The following is a 10,563-nucleotide window of genomic DNA, read 5'->3' as shown; positions in this document are numbered from 1 at the left end:
ATGTTCTTAGATTTTAGTCCTTTCCATTTCAAGCCTGGTCTTAGAGCAAAGGTTTACAAACAGCTTGCTCATGAAATGACCTCAGGTGCCTTCTGAGAGAGAAATGGGGAAGGCCTGAAATCAGTGCCTGAGGCAAAAAAAAAAATCACTTATAATCAAGATTATCCTTGCAAAGCACTTATATTGTACTAAGCTCAACCATCAACAGTTAGCCAAGAGAATTGAAAGCAGGTCCCGAAAAGTTATTTTTACACCATGTTCCTAGCAGTGTTATTCACAATAGCCAAAAGGAGGAAGCAACCCAAAAGTCCATGGACACATGGATGGATAAACAAAATGTGGTATGTACATACAATGCTATATTACTCAGCCTTAAAAAGGAAGAAAATTCTGACATATACTGTAATATGGATGAACCTTGAGGACATTAGACTAAGTGAAATAAACCAGACACAAAAGGACAAATACTGTATGATTTCACTCACATGCGGTTCCTATAGTAGTCAAATTCATAGAGACAGAAAGAATGGTGGTTACCAGGGCTGCAGAAGGAGTGAATGGGGAGCTATTGTTTAAGGGGTATAGAGTTTCAGTTTTGTAAGATGAAAAGAGCTCTGGAGATTGGTTAAATAACAGTGTGAATATCCTTAACATCCCTGAACTGTGCACTTTAAAATGGTTAAGAATGTAAGTTTTATGTGTATTTCACCCCAGTTAAGAAAAGTCAGCAATTAGCTTCTTGTGTTGTCTTTGTGTATTTAACTTGTGGAAATTTCAACTACAAGCCCATCCACCTTATTTAGCCCTGGATTTCCCACCTCCCTTCCCATTCAAACCAGACTTTTGCCTCTGGAGTCCCCAGAGAAGAAGATGAACTCTCTCTTTTTCCCCTGTGGCTGAGCACCTATATTTAAAGTCATATGCAAGATGGAGCTCTACCAACTCTCTCATTCTTTTCTTAGTAATCATACTGCATAGTTGAAGAAATGAAGGTACTGAAGGTACTTCTTAGAAGCAGGAAGAAGGGTTTGGCCCTGGGCTAAACATGGCACTTAGATGTCAGGGAAAATACTCTGTGCATGAACTGATTTAGTAGACTGGGAGAGCTCTATATTTCTTTTTTTGAGCCATCAATGCCCACAAAAATATATATATTTGCACTAACTCAGAATATATGATGTTTGGGGCAGAGATGAATGAAAGTTGCATTGGAATTGCCCACAGTGAGGGGTTTCTAGGCAATATAGCAGTAATGACGTCAGCAAAAAGGCAGAGAGTTCTGATCAATCCTGGAGAACTCTAATCCTGATTGTTATAAATTCTGGTTCACAATTAATATCCATCATCTTGATAGAGAAATAAATCCTTTATACCCCTAAAGAATACTTTTAGGCAATAAATTATTAGCTCCATTTAATATACACACAGTTATATATAGTTGAAAGAAAATAGCTTCAGACATTGTGCATGTTTGTATCTCCTCAAAGCACACAGCAGTGCTTTGCCCACAGGAAGCAGTCAATAAATGGTTATTGAATTCAGAATGTCCTTCCCAATCAGTGAGGTTTAATATATTTCCAATTCAGAATGCCTATTAATTTTTCAGCATTAGTAAGCCTTTTAAAAAAATCTATTTTGGGATGTGTTTAAGAGTTCACAGCAAATACTATTCTAAAGATGATTAAGAGAATACTGTTCAATGAAGCATACTTATTCAACACACCGGTAGCCATTGATAAAATGTAGTTTAATCATTTAAATTTACATTGTTAATGTACAAGAGCATTTCTTTCAAACCACAGGTTAACACACACTAAAGAGCAATGCTGTTAGAAGAGCAGAGAAACTTTGGAAAACTCTGCTGTCTGAAATGAAAGGCAAGGCACTCTCCATTAACAGCTGGTGGATTCCTGATTTCTGCCCACAGAAGGCATGTTCACACTGAGAGAGCTCTCCCACAAGGAAGAATCACCTGCTTTAATTCTTGCTGTCCTCTTCTGAGCTAGTTTGGTCATCCACTCTGTATAAACTTGTGTGTCAACATCAAGACAAAAAAAGGGAGTTGAATTGATGGATTATGTGGGAAGCTCTCATAGTTATTACAACTATGGAAGACGGAAGAACACTGGCTATAACCATTATTTTCAGCACTAGCATCTAGACCTATAACTAAAAACCTTCATTCATTTCAACCAATCAATATTACGGCTAAAAAGTCTTTTCCTTAAATCTGATGGGTGTAAAAATAAAAAGTAACAGCATTTCTCCAGGGCTCTGGTTTTTCTGTTTGTTTTGTTTTTCTCTTATGGATATGACAAAAAACAAGGATTAACTTTCCAATACCAATGGTGCACAAAAGGGTTATGTATGCACAGCATTTCTAATTTATTCAAATTCAATTTGAATTTGATCTGAAGCTACCTAGTATGAAATGTTAGCTTTCCTGATATTTAATAATGTTTATTATGTTTGCATATAAGCTCAAAAAATTAATGCAAAAGTACTACTTTCCTCATGGTCATCAGGTAAAATGTAAATGGTCGTGGTTATTTTTAAAAGCCTATTTTCCTATAGATGTAGTAAGTTGAGTAAAAACACTATGGAAAAGAGAACCAGGTCCTAGTCTTGGTTCTGGTCCAACCAGCCTGTTGGATCTTGGGTAATCTTTACTCTTCGCTGGGCCCCTGTTTTCTCCTGTATGAGTTTCAGAGGGGTGGGGGACCAGTCAACAAGTCAGGCCCCTGCCAAGTCTAACATTCCAAGATCCTAACATTGCAGACCCCATCACCTGGATATAAAAATAATAATCTTTTATAAAAGCTCACACAAACGTAATACATGATCAAATATCAGAATGACTGTTGGAAAAAAAAAAAACCATATATGCTTTGCTATCTGGGTTATCCTTTGCAGCAATTAGGCAATTCATTTGGCATTTGTTTGATTGTATAATTTAATGACAATATAAACAGCATAGTTCTGTTCTTTCTTCTTTAAAAAGACTAAAGCGAAATGATTTAAAGCTAACAAAAACTACTGTGACATCAGTTTGACATTCAAAGTTTGTTTCTTAGCAAAATGGCCAAAGATATTTTGACTTGATACAGAGTATATAATATAAAGACTTTTCGACCTAAAAATCTTCAAACATTATTCGAATTTAGCAAAACATAAGCAAAATTTTAATATCAAAGTGCTAAACAGTACTGCCTTAAAAGTCACTGCAAATGAACCATAAAATAACTGCATGGGAAGTAACATTTATTGTACAAATGGTTAATAAAAAGACACATTATAAATATATATATGTAACCTGCTATATTTATATATATATTTGTTTATTTAATTTCTAATAGGTGTATCCAAGTCGCTGTGAACACCCCATTTAAGTACTCTAACTCAGTTTCCAGGAGCTGGTGGTCTTGCAATAAATACAGGCAAAGCTATTACAATATAACGTGCATACAAATGTTTGTACAAATAAGGACACTATGCAACAAATTATCTCGTAGTAATATGGCATTGACAGTATAAACATACAAAAGGGAGTACGAACACGGAATGTTGAAACGCAGCCCACTAATCCTGTCTAGTAGTCACATTCATACTATAATTTTTTTTAAAATAAGACTCACTTGCTCTCCAAAATTGTCTCTGTAACCAGTAACAAAAATTAAATTATATATATTTAAAAAATCTTATTATCTCTGATGTTTACCCTGTATGATCAGTTCCTACTTATTTGTATGTTCTTATTTACGGATCAGACATGTGAGACTCACTGAATGCTCCTGGGGCTTCTGAACGAATGTGTCAGCTAGTTGCTATCAACTGGAACAAGTTTAGGGAACTTTGTCTGGGTTGATAGAGCACAACCAACACAGTTGTATGCAATCCATTTTATAATCTGAGCCCCCTTTGGGACAGCTGGACAGTTAGGGCAGAGATCTGGATCCATTAAGAATTGCCTAAAATCTTGGACGGACCATACCTCAGAAGGGTTCTATAGGGCAGGTGGACAAAGCCTCTGCTAGGAAAATTAACATGTGTCACTTGCCAGCACGACTGCTTCCTTTTTATTTCCATATAAAATAAAGGAGAGTTAATAAACAAGACTTAGTAAGACAGCACTTTAAAAATTGCACTTGTATATGGAAGCGAACAGCCATTATTGTTTTGCTATGTCTGATTTATAGGTAATCCTCATCTTTCACCATTTGTTAAAATAAAATAAAGTTAGAAAGAAATTAAGAAGAGAGAATTTCTGCCTTGTTTGCACCACATACATACCCTTGACACAGGAAGTGTATTCTAAAGATCAACCTCAAGACACATCCTACTCTGGCGAACAACCATCGGCTGTTCTTGTTTTTAAATACAAAGCAACTATAATTGTATTCCCCAGAAAGAGTTTTAAAACAGTTATATTATCCTTTTTTTTTTTTTTCCTGCTGGGATAGCATCGTCCAAAAGTGCTTTGTTAGCAATTTCTTAGAAAACCTTCATGAACTATACCCTCCCCTCCCGCGCCAACCCCAAAGCCTAAATATAAAACACAACCCCAACACAATACTCTGCAAGTTTTCTGGCTTTAGGTTGTAAGGAAAAGTGCCAGAAAAAAAAAAAAAGTCTTTTCTACAGGAGCTGCTTTTTTTTTTTTTTCTCTTAAGCAAGGACAGAAAATGGTAGGTGTCCAGACCCAAATCCTCTGCTGCTTAGCAAGTCGGAGGCACTAGCCAATGAGGCGGCTCCCCCCTCAGGCTGCTCCTGTTCAGAAAGGCAGGGTGTCCAGGAAGAGCTTGTCGATGATGGAAGGTGGAGACACCAAGTCTTCCAGCTTCAGGTAGAAGATGCGCTGGAGGCCCAGGGTACAGATCTTTCTCAGTTCTACCAGAGCGCCCAGGACCTTGGGCTCGCTGGGCTCCACAGCCTGTCCCTTACTCTGGTGGTCTTTCAAGCTGCTTGTGATCTTGTTGCATAGCTCCTCTACTCTCTTTGGTTCTTTTAACCCATGTCGTTCTGCAGAACAATGGAAAAGGGGCAAGTTTGGAAGGCAGTTACAGCTTTTATTTAAAAAAAAAAAAAATCTTTTTAAAGTTTGTTTGTCTACAGAGAACACGCACGAGCAGCGGAGGACCAGAAAGAATCCCAAGCAGGCTCCGTAGCCCAATGTGGGGCTCAAACTCACGAACCAAACCGTGAGATCATGGCCTAAGCTGAAGTCGAGGGTCGGACACTTAACTGACTGAGCTGCCCAGGCGCCCCAGGAGGCAGTCACATCTTAAGAGACTTTGAATCCCTAATGGAAGCCTGCATCTTGTTCCTCCAGTTGGGATGGCATTTTACAATGCAAGCACCTCCCTCTTGGAGAGAACTCGTGGCCTTTGGACTCCAATGGCACCAGGGTTTGCATCCCAGTCCTGCCACTTCTTCACTGTGTGCCCCTGAGTTAGCCTCTTGATTTTTAAGCCCCAGTGTCCTTATGAAATGAAGATAATAATCGTCCCTAATTTCGGGTTTCTGGGAGGACCCACTTAGGTGAAGCACACAGTTCCTGGCACATAGTCACACTGAGTGAACGACAGAGTGGTTATTATTTTGCATACATACGAAAGCCTTGTCAGGAAGCAACTCTTTAGAGTGACAAAGAAACACGTCCAGGCAAATGAATTAATGTTCTCATCTTGACAGATGGGGAAAGGGGCTCGGTCAGTTCCATTTGCTAATGCAAGGGCTACCCTCCCAAGACCCAGCATAAAGCACATTCTTCATGTTTTCATGCACGTGCTTTCATGCTAACCAGCACTGAGAAGAATCCAGCTTTTCTTTTCCTTGTTTTTTTTGCACCCCCCCTTGAAACACCTATTGACCGACACCAGGCACTCTGTACAAAATACACATGTCTTCCTGCTGTGGGGATGGAAAAGTCAAAGAGAAGGGAAAAGGCCCAGAAACAGGCATGGTGGCATTCTACAATGTAGCAATACATGAACACCAGTATCTTATATTTTATAAAACAATACATAAAATGATCCCCATATTGAATATTATGATCCCTTAATTTATTTTAAGGTTAAGTGATAAACCTTAACTGCTAAACTGATCTGAACTCAGTTTTCTGAGGCAGATTTTGTCCTCTTGCCCCAGAACAATGTTGTATCTCTAATCAGAAAGGAGCCTGCCATCCAGTACAAATCACTTTGCTCTCCCTCAGCATTTAGATACCAGAGCCTCTTTCCTGAGAGAAGGGCTTGGCCCCAGTTATCTCAGTCAGGGCTTGTATCTCTAAGTATATTTACATGTAAAACAATAATTCTTGTGAGATGGAAGGCATCCTTCCAATGGGAAATCAGGCAACACTGTCTAATTTTTCCTAGGTTTATTTTTTCAGTTGGGGATATAGTTTCAGTATAATTAAGGTATAGCATTATATTAGTTTCAGGTGTACAGAAATGTTCAGTGATTCAACATTTCTACACATTACTCAGTGCTCAGAAGATAAGAAGTTACTCTTAATCCTCAATTGGGGATATTTTTGTTGGGGAAATTATTTCCTTAAAACAAAAGCCAATCAGCAAAAGGAAGCAATGTCCAGACATCGTTTTCTTCTCTTGCTCTAAATCAAAGGAGGCCCAGGGGCCAGAAGATCTGCATTCTTCCTTAGGTTGGCCTTAGGTTGGCTAGTTGTGTACAACTTGGGTGAGCTCCTCTCTCTCCAAGGCTTATCTTAAAAGGAGGAGGTTGAATTTAATGACCTCTCAGGTCCCTTCCAGCCTGGTGGTTGTAATTATATTAAAGTACAACCATAAAAATTGCTGGTTGGCATCTCAGTTGGATTGTGACTTGTAGGCGTCTCATCTCAGTGCATCATAATATAGAGAAAAGGGCACTGGGCGTGCAGTCAGACAGATCTGGATTCTGGTTTTGGTTTTGTTACTTACTAGCCATGTGACCTAATCTCTTTGAAGCTCAATGTCCTTCTAGGAGAATGGGGATTACAGGGCGGTAGACACACAAGTCTTGATTCTATCCTTCATTCCTTTCGGTGTGTCTTTTTTTTTTTAAGATTTTTATTTTTACTGAAAAAATTTTTAAAAATTATTATTTTGGAGACGGAGAGTGTGTGTGTGTGTGTGCATGCAAATGGGGGAGAGGGGCAGAGGGAGAGAGAGAATCAATCACGCTTGATGCTCAGTGCTCCACACTCAGCACTGGGATCCCACAACCCTGGGATCATGACCTGAGCCAAAATCAAGAGTCGGACGCTCTTGACTAAGCCACCCAGGTGCCTCTATGATTTCACTTTTAAAGAATCTCTACACCTAACGCAGGGCTGGAACTCAACCCGGAGATCAAGAGTTGCACATTCTACCTACTGAGCCAGCCAGGCTCCCCCTTTTCCGTGTGTCTTAAATATTAAACAATAAAAGAAGAAGTGCCATTATAATAAAACCTACTTCCATGGGTCATTGTGAGGCTTAACTGAGATGATGAAACCTGAAAGTGCTCTGCCAACTGCAGGGTGCTCCATGCGTGGTACCGTCAGCACCTACGATGCTGCGTGACATGTGGCAAGTGGTTGGCAACCACAGGGTCAGACAAAAGGCAGTAAAGTTCCCTACTTCTCAAGGTTTGCAGTGCATGATTGCAAACTGTTAGCTAATCAGCCCAGGTGCAAACCTGTCCTCTACGTTTATCTTTACTACATACACATAGTCTCAAAAGATGCACCCGGGAGTGAACTTGAAGAGAAACTCTTCCTGCAATGGTGTTCTGCCTAAAGTTTTATTTTCCCTCCAAAAGTGAAAAGGCAAGCTGCAAGATTGGCAATAAACTTCAAAAGCTATAAGATGTGCATAGCCTCTGACCAAGTAATCCCACTCTTGGGAATTTATCTGAAGGAAAAATTCAGAAGAATGAAACCGTATGCATGAAGACGTTTGGGGTAGCAGTATCTATTAGAAAAAAAAAACCGGAAAAAGGTAAGGGGTAGAAGAATAGGGAAACTGTTAAGTAAAAAATGGTATATGCACGTAATGGGAGATTCTGTAGACACCGGAAAGGACAAATATGAAGATTATGAAGCAACGTGGACAAATACAGAATATCACATTAAAGAAAAAATAGAATATAAAATGGTATCTAAGCTGCAATGACATCTAAGCGGAAGTTATTTCTGCATATAGAGAAGGGTGAAAGGAAACAAAATAGTGAGAATATTTATGAGATTATCAGATAACTCCTTTCCTTTCTTTTAAAATTGCCAAGTTAGTGGCATTTACGTTTGAAAAGTGTTAACACAGAACAATCTGCGATTTGGTGGCTCTAGTGGCTGTAACATGATCAAACAGTCATTGTGCTGATAGTAAATTCTATCAATACTGAGCTATATCAAATTAGGTTCATAACCCAGGGAGGGACACTATTCCCAGAATAAAATACCAGTCCGTTGATTTGAACTTCCCCTTCCTTTCAGTGTCCCATGTCTTGAATTATATTCAAGGATAAAGGAATGGAGCAAGGCGTTGGCTGGATTTTGGGAGGGGGTTGATTATGGAACCTTATAACCAGACTTTCTTATGGCCAAACTCACAGAAGGAGCCTCAGAGTTTTCCCTGCTCTCCAACCAGTTGTGGCTGCTCAATAACTATGGCAACCATTATTTATTCAGTGAACTCAAGTGGAGATCGATACCTCCCTGCCAGCTGGATCAACCCTAGGCCTGGAATTCCTTGAGGAATTCAGAGACACTCCTGTTAGAAGCCAAAGGCACCTTCTTTGTTGTTTTGAACAGCTACTGGATTTGTGGCTTCTTTACTTTTTCAAAAGGGCTGAGATAAAATTCGGTCTCCATGCAAACTACTGCCAGCAGCAAGCAAATTTTCAAATCACTAGGGAGTCACTAGGTGTCTGGGACCTTCCTGGTAATCTGAAATTCCTTAAAACCCCAATAACTGACATTTTAGTTTAAGGAACCTTCTTTCTTTTTGCAGCTTGGTAAACATGGCTGCAGCGCTAATAAACAGAGACTTCAATCCTGGGGGAGACTGGACATTTGGACTTCCCCCTTCCTAGAGAATCACATGCATCTTAGTGTAAGATCTTTGTCCCCATTAAACAAAACAGGGTCTTCAGCACTTCTTGCTTTTTGATCTACATCATTTTTATCCAATACTCCAGTATTTTAACTCACCTTTATGCATTCAAAGCTTTAAACTGCATCTTACAGAAATGGTTAACTAACAGATTTACATGTTACAGTCATAGTACATATGAGTTGGAAAGGATTTGAATCATTTAGATCACACTCCCACCTAAGACAAGAATCCCCACCACAAGAGATCACAAAGAAAGTGCCCAGAACCAGCTGGGTAATAAAACTAAACCTAATAGCACTTTATATTATCCTCTTTTACTTAGATTATTTTATCACACCTCTCAGCATCCTTGTGAATCAGGCAGGACAAAGATGATCTTTATTTCATAGTTAAGAAGGCTGAGGCTCAGAGAGTTTCATGACTTACTTATAGTCAAAACTAGCAAATGGCTAATTTCTTTTGTTCCAAGTCCAGATGTGTTTCTACTATACCAGGATGCCTTGAACATCATATTAGAATGTTCTTCCTCATCCTGAGGTGAGCCCAGCCCCCCTGAAACTCCTTCCTACTTTCTGTGTACCTAATGAACTAATTAATGAATTACGTCTTTCAACAAATATGTATTAGGTGCTTATTCTGTGCCTAGCAATGTTATAGCCATTGGGGGTAGAGCAGTGACTAAAACAGACAGACAACAGATCATATACTCCTGACCTGTGTGGTGTTAGTATCTAAAGAAACTGTTGGATTCCCATGCAATTTTAGCTGCCCATGCCATAGACATCTCTGCAGAGAGAGGAAACAGAGGGAATTGGAAGAGGAGAGAGAGGAGGAAGGGAGAGGGGAAAGTGAAGGAATGGGAGAGAGGGAAGGGGGAGAGAGAAAGGGAGAGATTGACTGAAATGATAGAGGTATTTAGGTCTGTGCTCATGTTTTCCCCTTTTTGCCTAGTTAAGACCTATTCATCCTTTATTTCTTAAGCAGCCTCCATGCTCAGCGTGGAGTCCAATGTGAGACTCCAGAGGTGGATGCTTACCTGACTGAGCCACCCATCTTTTAGATTGCAGATCAAATATTTCTTCAAGGGAACATTCCTTTTTACTCCCAGTTTAGACCATGTTCTCCTATGGCATTCTACTTTTCCCCTTTGAAGGATATGACAGGTTGAAATCAGACATTGGTCTGACTCTTGCCTGCCTCCTCCATTAAATATAAGCTCCATGGAGGCATGGACTGTGTTTGCTCACCATTATACCTACAGAACCAAGCTTACTACTTAGGAGACACCCAATAAATGTCTGTTGAATGAATATGTGCATGGAGGAACCATGATCTGTAAAATACGATTCACTGAATACTAAGCATGTAGGTTGCTCAGAATAAATATACAAGTAGGGCATAAGCAGCACCCAATGGTAAAGAACTTCACAACTCTAAAACCTCTTGTATTAGAAGCTTAAGAGCC

At 39.5% G+C, this 10,563-nt stretch overlaps 1 protein-coding gene across 2 annotated transcripts in view; it reads right to left on the bottom strand.

The window, feature by feature from the left end:
- Positions 1-1,728: 1,728 nt before the first annotated feature.
- NR4A3 (nuclear receptor subfamily 4 group A member 3) overlaps positions 1,729-10,563 on the bottom strand; it is a 41,029-nt gene continuing 32,194 nt past the window's right edge. For both annotated transcript variants that reach the window (XM_043565175.1, XM_043565176.1), the window contains exon 8: positions 1,729-5,019. In XM_043565175.1, the coding sequence (XP_043421110.1) occupies positions 4,772-5,019 (248 nt within the window). In that variant the 3' untranslated portion in view covers positions 1,729-4,771. The remainder of the gene's footprint in view (positions 5,020-10,563) is intronic.

Source organism: Prionailurus bengalensis, chromosome D4, assembly GCF_016509475.1.
Source record: "Prionailurus bengalensis isolate Pbe53 chromosome D4, Fcat_Pben_1.1_paternal_pri, whole genome shotgun sequence".
Lineage (NCBI taxonomy): Eukaryota > Metazoa > Chordata > Mammalia > Carnivora > Felidae > Prionailurus > Prionailurus bengalensis.
The sequence above is the reverse complement of the archived record's forward strand: the minus strand, read 5'-3'. Positions and strand labels throughout refer to the sequence as shown.